Genomic DNA, 21,501 nt, shown 5'->3' on the forward strand with positions numbered 1-21,501 from the left:
TCACTGTTGCTCAGATGAATCTTACCATCTGAGCACTTTCCAATCCATCTTGCATTTATTTTCTCATATTCTCCATGGGAAAAAAGAAACATATCCATCAGAGATTTTTGTTCTGGCAGGGAGATGTTTTGTCGTTCTTGGGCACTTGGTTTTGTTCTGGGTGAGGAGTTGCTGGGAAGGTTTACATAAATAATCAAACATTTGCATAAACACTTGCCAGTTACAGCGAGCATTTGGTCACAGCTCAATTCCTTTTTTTAAGTAAGTGTTTCTTTTTATTGTACAATACCAAGGGGGGGGGTGGTATTTTCTTTTATAATCATTTTGCAAAATAGTCAAAAGAGACCATTTGTCTCAAAGAACTCAAATAAATTAACCAAGTTCTTCTCCCACTTTCTATATCTTTTGTTTTCAGGAATTTTCAGTGATGAATGCAATAGAAAAACATAACACACTAAAACCAGAATGGAAATTTTCTTCCCCTTTCACAAATGCTGTGGGTGTCTTTTATGCAAAAATAAGATCCTGAACATGATAGTACATTTTACTCCTATACAGACAGCATCTTTGATTCATATCTGCTTTGGCAAAGAGCCTAAGCAAAATATACTTACACAATGCACAAACAGTTAGGGATTTTCCTATTTCTCTAGGGTTTTCCCCATTTGTGGTATTACTCAACTGTAGCTAGAGGTTATCTGAACAGACACCACCAACGTGCAGCATTCTGAATAGAAGGTGTGGTGCCAACTTTTTAGCTAGCACAGCAACTTCTCCTCAATCTAAGCCAATTGTAATATCACATTGTTTTGTTTAGAGACTGTAGAAAAGAAAGTGAGATCAGCAGAGGAAGACTTGGATTTGGGGGCACAGAGAGTATTTTCATGAATTAAAATTGCCAAGGAAAAGAAACAAAGATTAGACCTGCTTCCCATTTCCTCTCATATCTCCAGGCACTGAATCAAGCACAGAATTGTGGAAATTCTTCCCTGAATGTTCTGTCATGCAGGAAAGAGTCTGAGGCAAATTTGGTTTCACAGTCTACCTGTTAGCTCCGTTGTACCTCGTTCATAGAAGAGTTGGTGGCAGCTCTTCCACAACTCCATAAGGAATAGTAATATGCCTGAAAATGCCTGAAAATGTATTCTTTAATTGGGACCAGGTTGTCAGACACTTAACATTCATTCATTAAGGTGCCTACATTAAAGTCAGTGAATATAGAGTGAACAGTTTTTCCCCCTTTTGAGAGATCCTCAGTGGCAAAGCTATTACCTGCATTCCTACTTTAGGTTCAACTGTCAGAGAAGGCAGAGAAAAAGGAACACGACCACATTCTGATGTCTCCCTCTATTCCAACAATTTCTGCTCTTTGACCACCATTAAAAGTAAGCATGGGATGGTACATATTCTTACAACACAGGGGAAGTGTGGTCTTGCAATAACTCAAATTGTAGCCAAAAGGCTGATAAAGATGATTAATTTAATCATGTTCTTTTTGATTTCCAGTCGAGAGGGGAAGCTCTGCCCAAATCCATCTTATTCTGTACACAATTAGAAAGGACCTCCCAGATCACTGGGTCTAGTCCCCTGATAACCACAGATACCATATCATCTAATCCCTTTCAAAAACTGGTGAAGCTTCATTTTAAAAGCAGTCAGGCTTTCATGTGCACTGCTCCAATAGCCAAGGCTACTCCAGAAGCCCTGTTCTCTGCCAGCACCAAATCTTTTAATTTCTAACATAAACACAGTAATGGTTAGCTTGTATTGACTTCTGATTGTGCCCATTATCTTTTCACTTAAATAGATGCTTTCCACGCTGGGATTTACTTTCCATTTATCTACAACCAGTAATAGACGTTTTCTCAGCTTTTTCGCAAGACTATAAAAGCCAAGCTCTTTTATTCTTCTCTAATAAAACAGGCTTTCCTTCTTACCATCACCCTTCTCAGCAGCTATTTCTACTTCAATGCATCTGTCCAAATGGAGTGTCCAGAACCACGCACAGTTCTGAAGACAGTTTCCCACTAGGGTTTATTTGGTGCCTTGCAAAGTGGTAATATTCTTTGTCTCAGTTGGGAGCACCACATCCATGTCATATCAGTAGTTATCCTCCAATACAGAGAGGGAGCTACTTACCCCTTTCTATGAAAACAACTCAGCAGCAGCCTTCTTTTCTCCATCTGCTCAACCCATTCAATTCATGAGGGAAGAGTCTGCAGATGCTGGGCCATAAGAGTCCTAAATGATTTCTCACGGCCTCTAGTGAAAAACCTGACAAAGCTAATGTGATCTCAATGACCTCCATAAGGAAAAAGGTCTTTGAGTGGTGGACAGCCCACAGTCAAAGTGATAGGGATCTATACAATTTAAGAACTTTGGATGGAAACAGAGAGGATTCAAAGCTGTATCATAAGCTCCTCAGACTATCAACAAATGACTATAATTTCTTTCATAGAGACAATCAGCTCCAGAAACTATCTAGGGAGAACTTCACAACTGAGTATGCTTTAGCTTCTTCCAGAGCTATTTTCACAGGCAAAGGAAATAATGGCTTTGCACTTTACACGTCCTTGATGCTGGTGGGGTTGAACCTCACAGGACTTCTCTCATTCTATTCTTGTAACAGTCACCACTGTATTCATCTTACCAAATGTAAGGAAATAGCATTCTTTACAGTAAGAGAAAGCACAGGGATAACATAATGATTCCTGTCCCACTAAAAAAAAGTCTTAACTATATCATGGTCAAGTATTTATACAAAAAAGCATGTGATTGGAAATGGGTGAAAAGGAGAAATAATAGGCCTACAGAAAACACTTGGCAATTGAATAAAATTGTGGTTATATTTACTGAGAACCAGAGGAATTATAATGATTAATACACATAATATGCAAATTTAGAACTGTTAAAAAATCATAGTTAGTACTGCTGATACCGTGTCCCCAAAAGACTTTTCTCAAAAGGAGCATCTGTATTTGTTTTGAGGTCATGTGTAATTACTTTCATTGCCAAGGTAAAACTACCTTACTGATGATCCTTTTTAATTTTTGGCAAACCACTAGGTTGTTCTTCAACTTTTACTGACAATGTGGTGATCAGATACTTGTGAACAGTGTGCAATGGCATCAGCTAAGCAATCATAGAAGGAAACATTTGGACTGTTATCCATGCAGAAAAAAAATAGGCACCTGAACTTATGGCAAAGCATTATTGTGGACTACTTTGAAATACTGCTTCTACAGGAGCGTCTGGATGTTGCTGGGTTTTTTTACAGAATGCGAAAAACAAAACATCTGAGTCATGCCTATGCATTATCCAGCTCCAAGTCCCTCTGTGTGTGTTCCAAGCTGAACAAAAACCATCCCATCACATTAGTGCAGTGCTGAACCGGAGAGGATGAGTACTACTGAGAAGTGGGATATTAAGCTCAGGCTCAGTACAGTGCTAACAAGGTCACACACTTCTTGGATGAGAGCTGGCTTGTGTCCAACAGAGCAAGGCAACGTCTGCCTGTGTTAACGCCACGTTGATGTGCTCTCAACTAAACAGTGAACTGACAATGAACAAACAGGGAAGAGATTGTTGGGTTTATTGAAGGTTATTGGACGATCTTCAGTAAGGCTTCACAGTGGTCTAAAGCATGGCCTTTTACCAATTTTTGTGTCCTGCACCATTTGCCGTTTCACATGTATATGCAAACGTATGGACCCTGTCCTCCACAACCTGCTGTTTGCCACAGGCCAACGCTTCCCTTACAGTCTAGCGGTACTTCAGTAACACAGGAGCACGTGACTAACACAAGACCTCAGGCCCCTTAGATGTTTGTCCTTCTGTCTACCTGCTACTATTCAGGTAAAACAGAGATTTCTGTCTTCAAGGCAGTATGTATCTCCTCTTGCACTGTATAGAGGCAGAGGAATCCTGTTCCCATATTTTAACTGGACTGTGCATGTGGCATATAACGTCTTCTGACCATTATGGCTGCATGGCTGTATCCCTTTTACAGAGCAGAACAAGTGAAAGACTTGGCAGAACAGTCATTATATTTCTGGGAACTCTTTGCAGTGACATGCATTTATCCTATAAGTGAATGTCCAGTCAAAACAGTATTGCTTTGAAGTCTCACAACTGGGAAGAATATTCCCCCCTTGTATTTTTTTTTAAGTGAATTGTATGTAAAAAGAATGCTGTGATACAAAAAGGACGTACATAGAAACCAGTTGCTTTTAGATTTATTGAACCAAAGGGATCTATGACAGTCTGAAATAAAAGCTGCCTGTTCTATTGTATGCTTCAACTCCAGGACTAGAAGTAGAATTTGCTTGAAGCAACAAGCATGCTCTAGCTTCTTTTTTTTAGAAATAAAAACCAAAAAAATAAAATAAAACAAAAAAAAGTCAATCATTTTGATGTCATGTTTCCTAAAATACTAATACAAGTTGTTAACAAAACAGAATTGCATACAATAGACAAAGTAAAATTAAAATGCACTTTGAATGCCATACCCTCAGCTGGTAGAAATCGGCACTATCCCATACATAGAGTGTCAAAAATTTCAGACCACTCAGTTACTTGAAAGGACAACTAATCTACCAAATCAGCACTTCTAGTCTAACAATGAGACAGGGACATTCTAACACAGCATTAATGGTTATTTCAATGAATGACTGGAGATCTCATACAGAGGATGATAAAATGGAATCAAAGAAATTTAGGGTGGAAGGGGTCTCTGGAGGTCGCCAAGTGCAGCCTCCTGCTAGAAGCAGTACTGTCACCAAAACCAGATCAAGTCAGCCATTACTTTGGCCATTTCTTGAAAAACTGGAGGACATAGATTCCACAAGCTCTCCAGACAACCATGGATATCCCATGCTTTGAGGTTAGGATGGTATAATGATCTCTGTAGCACAGGAGGCTACCAGAAAAACTTAGTCAAGATCCCTCAGCAGCACTGACAGCACTGAGACTTGCACCCTCAGAAGTGATGGGAACAGTGGGCAGTGAGATTGCCACAGAAAAGGAAAAAGAAACAAAAAACAAGCAAGAATTGAAGTGAAGATCATGATAAGAGACCCTCCAGGATAGAACTCCTCCTGCTGCTGCTGCCGGAGGCAGCGGTTATTTCTTTTGGAAATATTTATTTTTCTTTTGGCCTGAAGGTCTTTTTCTATTCTGTTACTGTCTTCTCATACATCCTAACACTATTGCTCAGCAAAAGAGGGAATATATTGCAGGCCTGGCTTTCCAGTGCTCTGGCATACACAGCGAAGCCCTCACCGTTTTGCTTGAGGCAACTACTCATTTTGCTTATCTTTAGAGTCAGTCCCAGGACTGACTGTACACTGTGACCTTTCACATTCACAAATTATGGAGCACTATGGTTGAGTGAAACTCTTTCCCCTGATTTGAATGAACTTTGAAAAAGATCCAAGTGGGGAAGAACTTTTTGCCTATTGCGGTGGGTTGACCCTGGCTGGACGCCAGGTGCCCACCAAGCCGCTCTATCGCTCCCCTCTTCCCCTGGACAGGGGAGAGAAAATACAACGAAAGGCTTGTGGGTCAAGATAAGGACAGGGAGAGATCACTCACCAATTACCATCACGGGCAAAACAGACTCAACTTAGGGAAAATTAATTCAATTTATTACCAATCAAAATCAGAGTAGGATAATGAGAAAATAAAAACTAAATCTTAAAACACCTTCCCCCCACCCCTCCCTTCTTCCTGGGCTCAACTTCACTCCTGATTTTCTCTACCTCCTCCCCCTGAGCGGCGCAGGGGGACGGGGAATGGGGGTTGTGGTCAGTTCATCACACGTTGTCTCTGCCGCTCCTTCCTCCTCAGGGGGGAGGGCTCCTCACACTCTTCCCCTGCTCTAGCGTGGGGTCCCTCCCACGGGAGACAGTCCTCCATGAACTTCTCCAACGTGAGTCCTTCCTACGGGCTGCAGTTCTTCCCGAAATGCTCCAGCGTGGGTCCCCCGCAGGGTCACAAGTCCTGCCAGCAACCTGCTCCAGCACGGGCTTCCCACAGGGTCACAGCCTCCTTCGGGCATCCACCTGCTCTGGCGTGGGGTCCTCCATGGGCTGCAGGGGGACAGCCTGCCTCACCATGGTCTTCACCACAGGCTGCAGGGGAATCTCTGCTCCGGCGCCTGGAGCACCTCCTCCCTCTCCTTCTTCCCTGACCTTGGTGTCTGCAGAGTTGTTTCTCTCACATATTCTCACTCCTCTCTCTGGCTGCAGTTGCTGTTGCACAGCAGTTTTCTCCCCCTTCTTAAATACGTTATCCCAGAGGCGCTACCACTGTTGCTGATGGGCTCAGCCTTGGGCAGCAGCAGGTCCGTCTTGGAGCCGGCTGGCACTGGCTCTATCAGACATAGGGGAAGCTTCTAACAGCTTCTCACAGAAGCCACCCCTGTAGCCCCCCCTCCACCAAAACCTTGCCACACAAACTCAATACACCTATACAAACTTCCGCTTTGCCCATGAGAAAAGGGTCACATCATTTCCAAGTAAGGCAATTTCTCTGTGAGGATTTTGCATTACTACTGATAGTGAAATGAAGCCAAAGTTTGCAGTCATTTGCAAAATAAGATTAAGTCAGCCAAATCTAAAAGAGGATTTAGGTACCTGAAACATGATTTAAGCAAACTGTGGTAATCTCTGCTGAACACCATGATCCATAATACCCTACTAATTGCCACCTAACACTAGAGGTACCTAAGCTTATTAGGCACCTCCCTTTCTGATCTGAAAGCTCCTTGGATGCATGTAGTTTGGTGTTTAGTTCATGACCAGAATGAAGCTGGAATGGCATCTAGCTGATGCCAAAGCTCTTTGGGACAGCATACACTCACTTGTGAGACAACCACATCCCCCAGCGTAGCAGGTGGCTGGAGGAGATTTAATAATAACAGAGGTCAAACTAACAAAGCTCAAGCCTAGCTTCTTTCAGACTGGAAATATTAGAAGAGGAAAGCAGAATATGGGCATGTTCCAGCTTTTATACTCCAGCTTTCAAGTCCTTACCTCAAGGGACAGCCAGGTTCAACATCTTCCTTAACCTGAAGCAGTTCTAACCCTAAGTTGTCTGTTTGCCATGCTGCCCTATAAATAAGAGGGTTTCCCAGGCCTCCTGTCACAGCAGTGATATTGTATAGAGGGGAAATGAAAGAATGATGGTCTGAGAGAAGGACAGGCAAGATGCAGCGTAATTTTTAAAGCTGAGTGCTTTCAACATTCAAATGGGAGATCTGTTTCCTACTTCAAAGGCCACTTACATTTTATTTTAAGCAGCCATCAGAAAAAAAACCCAGAAACTGAAACTTTGGAAAGTCGCTCTCAGCAGCTACTCTGAGGAGAGAACGTCAAACTCTGGCTCATAACTCAGGTGCCTGGGCTCAGATTAACCCAGCGCTTAACTTTTTCCCTTGCCTAACTTGAGGCAGCACCATGCTGAGCATGCAGGTTTCTCATACTGCCCTGACAAGTCGCTAATGCTTTCTCATGATCTCCATTTAATCTGTATTTAATAACCTGGAACCATAGGAGAGGAGCAGGGTCACAGAATGGGTGAATGTTGCACAGATATGATCCTGAAATGTTAGGGGCAAAGGGGCTTAAAAACAAAAATGAACTTGCTAATCCCAACCCTGCCAGCGTGGATCACAAAGTCATACTAAAATTTAGAACAACAAAGTACACTTGGCAATAATTTCTTATAATAGTTTCAAGTCTTTGGAGGCCACGTGTCAGGGCTGAGGCATCCTTCAAAGCCATGGAAAGAAACTCAGAAGCACATTTCTGGTTTTTGTATGATGTTTCTCTCTGTTCTTCTTAAACAGAGAAAAAATTCAAACCTAAATAAACTTGGAACTACCCCTGATTATAGCTCTTCCTGCTGAGAAATATTTTTAAATGTTGACTTTGGTTTTATTCTAGCCTTAGCTTGTTATGTTGTTGTGTAAGGATGTAAGCCCGTACAAATGATCCCTCAGACCATGCTAGAAGCAGTGGTAGAGTAGTCTCAGATGGCAATCGTGAGAGGCCACTGCATTCCTTCCTGGTGCCACAGTATCAGTTAAGGAATTGCTTCCATTAAAGACTTAATGATAAAGATGCCTGACTAGCTCTAATTGTGGTTCCTTAAGTTACAGAAACAATCTAGCCACAGCAAAATTAGGAAAATCTTCTTAGTATATGTAGGCAAAAAACTTTTTTTTGCAGCTGTATACTCGAAAACTTTTGAGAGAGGATTATTTCCTAACTATTCATATTTGTATTATTATGGCATCTGAAAGTCTTAATCCTACATCAGAAATGTTATACCAGAAACCCTGAAACATGCCTTTCCTCTCCTATCAAGAGCAACAAAAGCCCAAAACACCTTTCCCTGAAAGAGCTAGCAGTGTGAGTACATGAAAAATTTAAAAATATTCAAAATTTGCCATGTAAAAAAGTCCTACTGAAAATATCTATACTGTGCATTCCAGCTGAAACATTTGCAGTTTGAGATAACTGATACAGAAGCTAGTTATGAATAAATTTGGAAATGCTAAGGAAGAATAAATCATATAAAATACAAAATAAAAAATAATGACTCAAAAGGTCATTACATAGTCTATTTCTCTTTTTACTGTTAACTCATAATTTTGTGGGGTTTTGGTGGGAGGGGAGAAAAAAAAAACACCTATGGAATAATCATATTGTTTGGCTTTATCCGTTTATCTTCCATATACTGTAGTTGCTAAAGTTAGCACAGTCCAATTAAAGAAGGCAGAGGTCCAAAAGAAGGGCTTCCAAAGAGGCAGGATTCTACCAACTTTACAACAGCAGCATTGTTTCACCTGACTCTCCTGATCACGCTGTTGTCCCTAGAGGCAGCAATAATTCCTGGGCTTGGCCTCAGCTTAAGAAACCCATCAGTGTTCAGTACCTTCATACGTTGCTTCACCCTATGTCTCATTTTTAATGATAGCCCTTACTCACTGAAAACCACCTCTGCCACACATTTGCCTAAAAAGTGTATGTGGGGTTTTTTTCCCCCTAAGTGGAAGAGAAAATAAGCTACAAAGGCAGACTGAATGGTAACACAGATATGACCATGCTCTAAAAATTATTGTATTATAGCATATATAAATATAATATATTGAAAATGAGGGGGAAGAATTAAAAGAACACATACTACTGACCAAAACTAAGCATGAAGCATGATACTATAATGAGAATTGCAAAAATAAATTTAAAAAAAACAAACCACAAATGGGGAAAATTATAATACAAAGATATCAAAATTTCAAAAGTAATGGAGAAAACCGTCATTGTAGTCATGGAAGGAAGAACAGCAGGTCAGGGAAATGAGGAAGTGGGAAAAAGATCAAGGAAGTTTGCATATGAAGGGATGAAAGGGAAAAACAAAACCGGCGATAGTGAAATATATTAACTGCAATAAATTCTATTTCCTCAAAGTTTTTCCAAGAAAAGACAATGAATGCACATCTAGTACTGTACAATGTTGTTTATATGATTCATACTTGCTGAAAATATGCAGGCAAGTAGAGGCAACTCCAAGACAATCAGTTTTCCAGAAATGATTGAAATTTACCACACATATTCAAAGCAACTAAGTTGAAACATTTTCTTGCACGAGAAAGAGCCACAGATAATTTGCAAGGTAAAACTAAAACTCTCTTCATTTTTGCATAGACACGTCCTGAATGAGACTGTACATCCCATACAGTTTTCACGGTGAGTCCCATATTTTATGTGCTGAAAGGGCAGGACATGCAATACAGTAAGACAGGTCTTCGGCTCTGTTGACTGTTCCAAAGGAATAAGTTAAAGACCATCTTTAGATCCCACAAAAGAGAAAATTATGAATGAAAGCAGAGATATTAGGGTTAGAAAAGAACTCAAGATACCATCTACTCTACATTTCTGCCTTAGGAAGAATGGCCTTTATCTGAGACATATCTGAGAGATATTTGTTTAGCATGTGCAGAGATATCTATAAGCTCCGCAGGCAATCTATTCCAGTGCTCAGCATCATTAGTTACTGTGACTTTCCAGCTTATTCATGACCTCAGAAAATTCTGGCCCGGTGAATTCCTACAGTTGTGATGTGTCCGTATTACATCTGAGTATACATTAATTTACCGGTTCTTCCATCATTCCTAGCCAAGTAGTTCAGAGCCGGTCGGGAATTCCCTCAGCAACACGCTGCTGTTTGGGGCATATTTTCTGTTTTGTGTTTTTAAGATGGCAAATAATTTCCTGGTTTTCAAAAAACAGTCAATAAATGTTAACAAAATCAGAAAAAAAGTTTTACAAGGAAAAATATTTTCCTGAGAGTATGAAAACTACTATGGAAACATCTGTGCCAGAGTTGGTATATAAAACCTAGGGATCTCTTGTGGGGACGATAGTAATGCAACGCATAGAACTTCAAATGTGGGTTCCTGGTTTGAACAGTCTGGTAGCCATAGCACGGCACATGGGAATTCATGGCTCCCAGAAATCAAATGGTTTTCAGTCAGAGATAGGAGGAAACTCCTTTCTTAGGTCCAAATTACCTACCTATCTGGGAGTGAGGCCTAGCTTCTCAATGCTGAGCCAAAAAGCCAGGAGAGTATCCAAAGCTATCCTTAGAAAGAAGTCTTAAAACCTCTTTTTGGTTCTTCTCATTTTTGATCATCCCTGGTTCTCTCCCATGCACAGGCATTCTGGCAAGAGAGGAAGAACGGGACAGTATAAACAATACAAAAAAGTAGCAGGTACAGCATTGCCAGCTCCAGCAAATGTACAAATGTACAAAGTAATCCTAGACCTTACTGCAAGAATTCCAGCTAGGTCACACCACATGGTCTCGTTAAAGTTCTTACCGCTCCTAAAAAATCTGTCCTGCCTAGATTTGATCAAATTACAAGCAGCTTTCCAACTGCAAAGCAGTCAGTCAGACAGCAATATTCTGCAGCTGTGGAAAGCACCTACTCCCAAATCTCAACATTCACCACTGTGCTTTGGGTCCAAATGGAGCTGAAGGATATCTTTCCTCCCTAAGATCAGGGCTGAGAGAGATTTGTGAGCTAAAATTCGCTCCCAATAACAAAGCTCAGCTGCTCCTGTCTCCTGCTGAGCTTGCTTATATAGCCCCTTTTTTTTTAATATCTACCTTCTGGTACGCGTGCTGATTGCACATACTTATGTTGACGTCTCATGGTGGTGAAGCTTCTAGCACTGCCTTGTGTTTCAGTTTCAGGACACCTTGTCAGGTCCAGTTCCAACATCTGTTAATTTTGTGCCCGCAACTTTTATGATTGTCTGTAGTGCCTCTGCTCTTGCTACTCCAGTGGCTTACCTCTTTCCAGACCTTGTAAACTTTTTCCAGAGTTCTTGAGGAAGGGAGAAGTGAGAAAGAAAAAAACCAAGAGCTACCGTTGCATTTTTTGCAAGTTCTGAATGGCAAAGCTTTCTCCATCTCCACCTCTCCTGAAAGAAGTGGTGGTAGATACTCTAATAATGAGGAACACCGGAGAGTTTTCTAAGTCCCTGCTTGTACCTGTCACTGGCTGTTTTCTTCTCAGGGGGTGAGGAAATGGGATGGCACCCAACCAGTGGCATAGGACACAGCAGGAAACATGGAAGCTAAGTGTCTTATGTCATTGCCAAGCTATTTTTGACCCTACGAGCAAATGTAAAACGCAGTCCAAGAGATAAGGCACCTACACTTGCTAAACTGCAGCTCTCCTGACTACCAGCAGAGAAGGCAAGCAGGGATATCTAAACAAATGGGTTAATATCACTCTAATACAGTGACTCAACGTGATTGAGCACCTTAAGTATGACTGCTTTGACTAATGAGTACTTAACACTGAATTATAGTATTCAAAGCACTTAATTAAAACACATCATTAAGACACATCACACAGGAAGGTCAGCACTATTTTGTACTTGTGAAAACCGGAGAAAGGAAATTACTTGAATAGGGCCACACAAGTGAGTCAATGACAGGCAGGGATGCAAAACCCAGGCTTTCCATCTAGGGCATGCTCTCGTGGATTGTACTGCATCTTAGCAAATATTAGCAGAGGATATGGTTTATATTTTTATGCATCTCCGCAGTCATCAAGTATATCGATGCAAACACAAAAAAGTCTGTGGTGAATCATCTTCCTATGTAGGGACTTCACACTGTATCTCTCTCACTTACTCTGAGAAAGCTAGGTCTCTGATCAGTCTCTTTAGATATTTTCCATGTCTAAAACTAGTTTTTCAAACAGATTTTAGAAAAAACTGAATTATGTCACCTAGATTATCATGTCCATTTTTTAGAGGCTTGGGATAATTTTTAAAATACGAATTGCTTACCTTAGTAATGAACAAAGAATGCCAGTTTATGTCAGCTGAGTTAGTGGCCTAAGGGTGTATTGTATCACTGGTTTTGCAGTGTATAGTATTCAGCAAGAATAGATTGATCCATGGCATAAATATCCAGTAAAGAAACACCACATACTTCAACTATGAATAGCATGAACAGGCAGCAGCTATATCAAGAATTTGCTGCCAATAACCTTTATAACTGCAGGGAAATCCCAGATTCAGTTTAGGGTTTCCTTCTTTATCCGTGGACTTTGGAAACATTACTACATTTAATGGCAGACAATACAAATACTATTTCATAGTTTTCTGGAGAGTTTTTTTTAAATGTAATGCTCTTGATCTTTACCAGCTGTTGAGTCAAATTTGGCGTAAGCCTGTTTCTTTGTGTACAGCCTGCAAACAATGTGGATTGTAAAATGAGTAGAGCACAAACCCAATTTCAATTGCAAGCTGGGATTCCCCTATGCTTTTACAGGGAAACTTGGTTGATAACTGTGTTTGCTATTGGCTGAGGCATGGAGACCAAGCCCATTGTATTTAACCAGAATATCACGCGAGCTCTAAAGCCAAGCCATTAAAATAAGGAAGGAGAAATAAATCATAATACATAATAAAAGCTTGGTTGTTCCTTTGCCATCACTCAACCCACAATTGTATATTTTCATGCTGTTTAAATTTTCATGCTGTTTAAATTTTCATGTAATATTTGCATAAACATCCAATGTTCTTTGTTTTTTTCCTTTCCTGTACTGAACAGAAGTACAGTTTGTGGTATAGTAATGAAACGTGGATATTGCCTTATACAAGGCAATGCAAGGATGTCTTGCTGAATATTCATGGTAAACTAAGAATGATGCATAAAGTTGTAATAAGATCCAAAATCTAAACAGTTCAATGTGAAGGGTTTTTTAGTCACATACCTCAAAACAGTTATGTTACTATTTCGCTCTTAAGCTTTACTATGATAAGGAGTACCGAAGGAGGTCAAAACTGCTTACAAATATTCAAGGGACATAGCCACCTTAAAATCTAGTCTGCTGGTCAAACTCAACAGTTTCAGTGGTTAAACCTGCTCAAAACCTTCTGACAATACCCACAGTTTGAAAAATGCAGAAAAATGCAAATTAATGCTTTTCATTCCCCTCTTGCTTTATGAATAACCACACAATCTCAGGGTTGACTCTGCAGAAGAGAAATCCGCTATGCAAACTTATGGGAAAACTTCATAACAAAAAAAACAATTTTCTATAATGCTCACTTGTAGCAATAGCAGCTACAGAAACTTCTGATAGTTTTAAAATTACAATATCTCATTATCACATTAAGCAAATTGCTAGAAAAAATGGCATTGATTCTCTATTTTGTGATCTGATGTGCTATAGCAGAAAGCAGCACACATATATGGCATATAGAAAAGACAAATTGTAATCCCTGTTTAGTCCCCCTATAAAGACTATTGAGTTATAAATTATGGAGAAGATAAACGGCTCCCTTTTAAAGTAACTAAGGTAGGAATGGGATTGAGGCCACAAATTGTGGTCGGTTACATAGGGAAATTGAAGTTACTTCCAAAGGAAAAGGAAGAAGGAGTTTTCTCTAACAAGCTTGTCATGAGACTCTAAAGTTCACGTAGCTAAAATGCTTTGCACTAGATTGAAAATGCTACGCTGGCAGTAATTTGTCCTGTTGAGATCATGATTGTTCCCAGTGAGAAAACATTTTTGTCTTAAAAAGTCATTAATGCATTCAAGATTCTACTGAATACAACTAGTAGAAACATTACATAGAGAACACGAACTGAATCCTATCTTTAACATCACAGATGATTGATTGATTCCATTTTACTGGAAACAATATATTTCCCCTGTAAATTAAAAAAAGTACTCCTTTCTCAGTTATCCAACCTTCAGTTTTAGAAAAGTTGTAAGACAAACTCTCGAAGGCAAAGAAAGAGGTCCAGTCTACCAAACCTCAGGGTTGTGTCTATATCTTAGGCATCTAGTGAATCAGTCTTCTTAACATACATATCTAAGATATGACAGAGAAAGATGCCCGTTAAGGTCTCCAGAGGTAAATCCTATCCCCTAGACTGAATCCCACTGAAAAAGGTTGCTATTGTTTTTTACATGCTGAGTCTGATAGTCATACATTCTTTGGAGGGATAAATTAGAATGGTAAATCATTTCTATTTTAAACTCTCATTGCAGCAGACCAAGGAGCATAAATTATTTAAAATACATGTGTGTTTGCATTCATAAACATCAGTATATAAAAATTCTTGAAAAGTGCTCAGGTACATCTAGAGATTAATCTCTTATGTCTATATTTTATTATTCTAAAGACATAATATTATTTTATTATTCTAAGTAGATAGAGACTACAGAATTTGAATGCAGGAATATAATATTAAGCAACTTTAAATACAGAAGGTTTTTTTTCCTCCCCAATTTTATAAGCATCTTCATTCCTGGTATTTTCTAGGATACACATATAAATATAGACTAAATTGTTGTAACATGTACTAACTTAATATCTGGGTAGTACCACCACATTTAGACAACTTTAGTGTGTCTCATTGCCTGTCCTAACCACTGACGACTTCAAGCAGAAGTCTGTACAGACAGCCCAATTCTTTCATGCCATCAATTCCACTTCTCTGTAGCAAATACATGGTTATCACCCTCTACCAAGATTGAAAGTCAGTTTCCCTATTATTTTATCCTTTTTTTATTTATCTTTCAATTTACTCTATTCTTACCGTTTCAGAATGCCAACAGAAGCAAAATATCTCCATACTGCCCCTTTGTGGAGATATTTGGAAACATACAAAATTCAAAGCTATTAAAAAGATGGTATGGTTCACACTCCACTTTTATGCACATACATAACTCATTAAATTTAATACTGCAGTTACATTCATCCCACAAAATGAAAAACAGGTTTTACTCTTTCTCAAATTTAATTCATTTATTCACAGGAAAGTCAGTGTTTCGTGTGTTCCTAACATAATTAGCAATTTCTGAAACCTCCCGTTCCTCCCTCCCTCATCTCTTTGGCACCACTGCTGTTGTAAAAACTGACTCTCCAAAGGAATGAATATGAACTAAATCATTTTTTTCAAGTACAAAAGAGAGATTAAAAAAGATACTAACAACAGCAGTTGGAAATAGTGTAAGATGCATTTTCTTACTCCCTTCCTAACAGTCATCTTTGCCACTTTGGATACTTAATTCAGAATGACAGGAATACAAAGTGAATGTTCAGGACAGCTGAAATATTTTCCCATTTTTGCTTTCTTGCTTTTCTTACAATTATTTTGGCAGCATACAACTACTATATTAAAAGATAGCAAATAGGAACAAGTAAGAGATTACCTGAGAACATGAAAGTCCACATTCTTCAATCCTGGGAATAATCTGACAACCAGAATTCCAAAAAAGAATTATTAGAAGAATCTGAACATGAATACTTATCATCCTAAATTGAAAAAAAAAAAGCAAAACCTCAGAAGAAACCTTCTACTCTGACAATTCTCCCTCTCATGCCAAAACTTTAATATGAATTTTAGTCCCTCCCACAGCACCTCTGAGCTCCTCCCTCTAAAACTTTCCAAAGACAGAAAATTGCTAGTTATGGGAAATACAAAGCATGTTCAACTCATTTCTTATGTTCCGTACTGAAAAATGGGAAACGTGAATTTCTGACAATCACAGTAAAAGCCCTTTCCTTCTGGATTTCATCATGTCAGCTTTAGATCAGCTTTAGCAAATTTCTTTTCTGTAAATTCTATGTATAAATGGAAATTTTGTTTCTAGAGTGATGTACCAGGCAGGTACATCACTGGAATCCAAATGCATTCTTATGTCTATTTATTTTCCTGGTTTTCTAATGCATTGAATAAAAAGAAAAACAGCTTTGCTGAGGTGGGTAGTCTTAGAAGACTGGTTTCTTGTTTTTCATCAGCAGGAAAAAGAGATTCTTTTACCCTAGAAATCTGTGCCTTGAACTTATTTCACTTATTATTTAATTGTATCAACAGAAGCCTCTTGTTCTATAGCCTATCTCCAGTTTTTGGATTTTCAACACACTCGGGAAGCATGCATGCTTTGCCAAAGAAGCTCAACACCACCAGCTCTGAAAGCAGGGTGCGAGTGAGTCACAACACCTCAATACCTGTTAGCGTAACAAAATGCCCAGGAATGCCTTTCTGGGTGCTACCTTGCATAGTCCCACTACCATACGTAAGGAACAAGTATTCCAAAAAACACACTCTCTGGTTCATATGGAGGCTGTATGTGGTGTGTTATGCCCATAGGTGGAGTAAGGAGTTATTCTTCCATAGAGATGGCTTGCTCACAACTAAGAGAGTATCTTTCAGTAGGACAGTGCCAGAACCCATGTCCTCAGTGCTCTTGCAAAACTTTTTACATCAGTTAAAAGTAGTGAATACACAATTAACACCATCTGTTAGGATCTAGCTTTACCAGTATTTTTTTAATAAACAGGTAAAAGACAATGTCTACTCTGCCAGTGTATGTACTATACTTGTATTTTAAATACTTTCATGTGAGTCCAGTTTGTCAATTTTCCAGTAAGACTTTATTTTTGGAAGATAAAGAGCAGTATCAATCACAGTACTGAACAAATTGTTATTTAATTATTTTGGTTAAAAAAATAACTATTGAATTTTGTCATCTATACATAAAAATAACCAGATCACAGATCCGCCCAGTCCACTCTCATGTGCTAACAGGATCAGTAGCAGATGCTTAGGAAAAATAAGAAAGAAGTTAAATATGCTACTTCCATGGATTATTTTAACCTATATGCTGCCAAGTTCCAATGACCTGGACCTTATGGATTTCCTGAACTGAAAGCCATGTGCACGTCACTGTATTTAATAGCTGCTTCTGGACCTTTCTTACATGAATTTGTACAACAACTCTTTGCATCTATTTATCCTTTTGGTTTTCAAAACTTCTTGTGGCAATGAGTTACACAATTAAACTATGTTTATTTGCTTCGTTTTGATTTTTAAACTGCTTCCAAATAGTTCAGTTGGGTTCCCGCCTTGTTCTTGCTTTAGAAAAAAGAGAGAATATCCATTCTCATCTCACCTTTGCCAAAATAGTCATAATTTTATTGATTTCTAGCATATCTCCCCTATTTTTTCTAAGATTAAGAATATACCTCTTCATTTTTACTATACCCTTTTGTAAGACAGGGGGTCCTGCACACAATATTCAGGAGTGAGCAGATCAAGGATCTTTTACACAATAGCATAGTGATGTTGACTGAATCATCAGAAGCCTGATGTCCCTCTATCAGAAAGCCATTTTGATTCTCCTTAGTGTATCATTTACCAGTATGTCTACTGCAAGCAATCTAGTTCAGCACACACCAAAGTTAGTAGTTTTGCAACTTCAGTTTCAATTGCAGTTTATGGGACCCTGTAGAATACTGTTCGATTGCTGTTTCAGATATCAGTCTTATTCTTTTGGATTATTTGTTTTAAACTTAGATCTGAGACAATTCCTCCAACTCACCCTTTAGTAGGTTCCCCTGTAATGAACTCAACTGCAAGCAAGCACGCACTTCATTTTTTTACTGTGTCATTAGATTGCTTGAGCAAAAGGTGTCCTTTCATATCTTCCATTACTAGTCAGCTCCATAGACTTTTTAGGAGGTTTCCTTCTCATTTTTGGTTTAAAAAGGATGGTATTGACCTTTCTTAAAAATATGAGTTGGGAGCTGCAAAAAGATGTTTTCCTACAGGTGGCATTTTGGCATATATCTTATATATGTACTATTCTGAGTTTTCCATACATTACTTTTAAAGAAGCTCCTTGCGCCTGGAAAGCTTCTACCCTTTCAACGGCTCCTTTTAATTTCCTTTTGGAAACTTACTCATTTTATATAGTTCCTTTTTTACTTACACATTAGCATAGCACATTTTTTTGGACGTTGAACTTGTGCCACTATTGAAGAGCGGCTTTTTGAGTGGCTGCTTGGAAAGGGACCAAAAGTTCTTTCTCTTCTTATGGGGTCTGTGATTACTTGCTCCAAGCAACAGTCATTTGTAGTGTTTACAAATTTAGTTTTTGCATCAAGCCCTGAGGTAACACTCCTCCAGTTTCCATAGAAATAACTGATGTTGCTCACTTATTAATTTTTCTTCTTTCTTACTGTTTCTGGTATTTCTTAGCACACCTGTCACCTTCTGAATAAAGTGGTTAGTAGCACTGCTCTAACAGTATATTCTTTCTATGCAGGAACAGTGTTTCAGTCCAGACAGTTTCTGTAATACCTGTTATTAAGTTCAGCAGGCAACAACCTTATTGTTATTTACTTTATTTGACAGTAAGCTTTTTTAAAATCATGTCTAAACTAGCACAATCTACTTTACCATACCTACGTAATTTGTATTCTGGAATTACAGTGTTCATCCATTGTTTTTATTACATCAGGTTACAGAACCCCCATTAGGCTAACATTTCCATTAAAAGCTGGGCAGAATAATAGACCCATGCCATATTTTTTGAAAACTATCATTTATATAGAAGCATCTATGCACGTGAAATTTATATGGGCACTAGCTCTTCAGCTCCCTGCTCAAATGGGACTCTAATTCTTGATAATAATTCTTGAAAATAATTTGATAACATTTCTTTTATTCCTTGTTCCTCCCTACACCTTACCTATATTTTAATCAATATTTGTCTTAGAATCATAGAATCGTTTAAGTTGCAAAAGAACTTTAAGATCATCAAGTCCAACCATTAACCTAGCACTGCCAAGTCCACCACTAAACCATGTCCCTAAGCACCACATCTACACAAATACCCCCAGGGATGGTGACTCAACCACTTCCCTGGGCAGCCTGTTCCAATGCTTGACAACCCTTTACGTGAAGATTTTTTTCCTAATATCCAAGCTAAACCTTCCCTGGTGCAGCTTGAGGCCATTTCCTCTTGTCCTATCACTTGCTACTTGGGAGAAGAGACCAACACCCACCTCGCTACAACCTCCTTTCAGGTAGTTGTAGAGCGCGATGAGGTCTCCCCTCAGCCTCCTCTTCTCCAGGCTAAACAACCCCAGTTCCCTCAGCCGCTCCTCAGAAGACTTGTGCTCCAGGCCCTTCACCAGCTTCGTTGCCCTCCTCTGGACACGCTCCAGCACCTCCATGTCCTTCTTGTAGTGAGGGGCCCAAAACTGAACACAGTATTCGAGGTGCGGCCTCACCAGTGCCGAGTACAGGGGCACGATCACCTCCCTGCTCCTGCTGGCCACACTATTTCTGATAGAGGCCAGGATGCCATTGGCCTTCTTGGCCACCTGGGCACACTGCTGGCTCATGTTCAGCCGGCTGTCAACCAGCACCCCCAGGTCCTTTTCCTCTGGGCAGCTTTCCAGCCACTCTTGCCCAAGCCTGTAGCGTTGCATGGGGTTGTTGTGACCCAAGTGCAGGACCCGGCACTTGGCCTCGTTGAACCTCATACAGTTGACCTCACCCCATCGATCCAGCCTGTCCAGGTCCCTCTGTAGAGTCTTCCTATCCTCAAGCAGATCAACACTCCCGCCCAACTGGGTGTCACCTGTAAACTTACTGAGGGTACACTTGATCCCCTCGTCCAGATCATTGATAAAGATATTACACAGAACTGGCCCCAATACTGAGCCCTGGGGAATACCACTTGTGACTGTGTTGTGGTTGATGTTTTTTATTACTTCATCCCTGAAGAACAGATATACTATCCTGCTTCTACCAACATTCCCTCCATCTTAAGAATAAAAAGACTCTTAAAAAAAACCCTTAATAGGAAGTGCCTCCTTTTGCACTTTGGTAATATAGACACTTTATGCCCTAAAGCTTTATTAGAGCACTGGTCAAGGATATAGAAAAGCCAAAATCTAAACATTTCTCAGTCCAAGAAGATTTGAGTCCAAATCTTGCACATTTCAGGATAGTAGCCTGGCAGCTCAGGGTTTTTTTGATAAAATTCAGAGGTAGACCCTAGAGAACAGAGCAAAATCTAGTATTTCCCATTCTCCATTTTCTCTTGGGTCAAGCCTGATCTCTGGACCATCAGCCCAGGTCGCTTCTTGTTAATTGCTCTCGGGCTTCGCAAATTTTGCATGCTTCGCTACGCACGTTTCAAGAGAGACCACTAATACAATTCCACCGTTGCTCAAGTATGTTCAAGGAGCATTACATGGAAACAAAGTTAGGACAGTATCACCAGACATACCTAAGCAGCCAGACATAGATTTTGTGACTTGTTGTGTAGGAGTTTAGGCACAGAACTCCACACAGATTTCTACGTTGGCTACATATTTACCGACTTTGTTGAGATGAGCGTGTCAATGCCTAGGCTGGAAGGCATGTCCTTGTCACATCCATACTGGAGAAGTCCCAGCCTTCTCTGGAGCACAATAGCCACATTCACACTATATTTTGCAAGAGTATCCTGTGGTACAGCACTGCATACTTTCATGTCTCACCAACACAGGCACACATATCTTATTATTCCAGCTGTCTTGAGATGAAGGGCCACGGCCAGCACAGTCCCATGGCTCCTCTTTTAACTTAGTGTGCAGTCGTACTGCCCGCACCAGGCAACAGACATCTTGCCTCAGGGCCACTCACATCAACCACAGGACAGCTGAGTGTTTATAACTCAACTCGTCATGTTGGGCAAGCTCTTGAGCGGAGCTACTGTCATCACAACAAAATACTCACAATGATTCAGAACTAATTGGGAGCTGCACTTTTCCAGGAGTGTACCTACATCTCCTGTCTGGAGTGAGCCTGTGTAGCCAGGGCAGATACTCAGCGGAGGGTACCAGCAGGGCACATAAGTCCCACAGAGCCACAAGACAGGTTGGTGAAACAGGAGCTGCCCAAGTGCTCCTGTATCCAGCATGTTACTGCTTCATTATCCAAAAACAATCGCTCCTTATTTCATCTACATGATCCAAGGGGACCCTCACTCTCTTCCCCCACCCCGTCCCTTTCCTCCAAGAGTGACCAGTATTCAGCAACAATGGCAAACATTACAGTAGGTAGGACCTTAGGAGCATTGCCTACAACCTGTAGAAGCAGTCAAAACACACCCAA

At 40.0% G+C, this 21,501-nt stretch overlaps 1 protein-coding gene across 1 annotated transcript in view; it reads right to left on the bottom strand.

The window, feature by feature from the left end:
- Positions 1–16,096, bottom strand: part of IL17REL (interleukin 17 receptor E like) — a 47,459-nt gene extending 31,363 nt beyond the window's left edge. Inside the window, exon 1 of the mRNA XM_075149449.1 lies at positions 15,758–16,096. Coding sequence (XP_075005550.1) covers positions 15,758–15,859 — 102 coding nt within the window. The 5' untranslated portion in view covers positions 15,860–16,096. The remainder of the gene's footprint in view (positions 1–15,757) is intronic.
- Positions 16,097–21,501: the final 5,405 nt, after the last annotated feature.

The sequence above is a fragment of the Calonectris borealis genome, chromosome 1, assembly GCF_964195595.1.
Source record: "Calonectris borealis chromosome 1, bCalBor7.hap1.2, whole genome shotgun sequence".
NCBI lineage: Eukaryota > Metazoa > Chordata > Aves > Procellariiformes > Procellariidae > Calonectris > Calonectris borealis.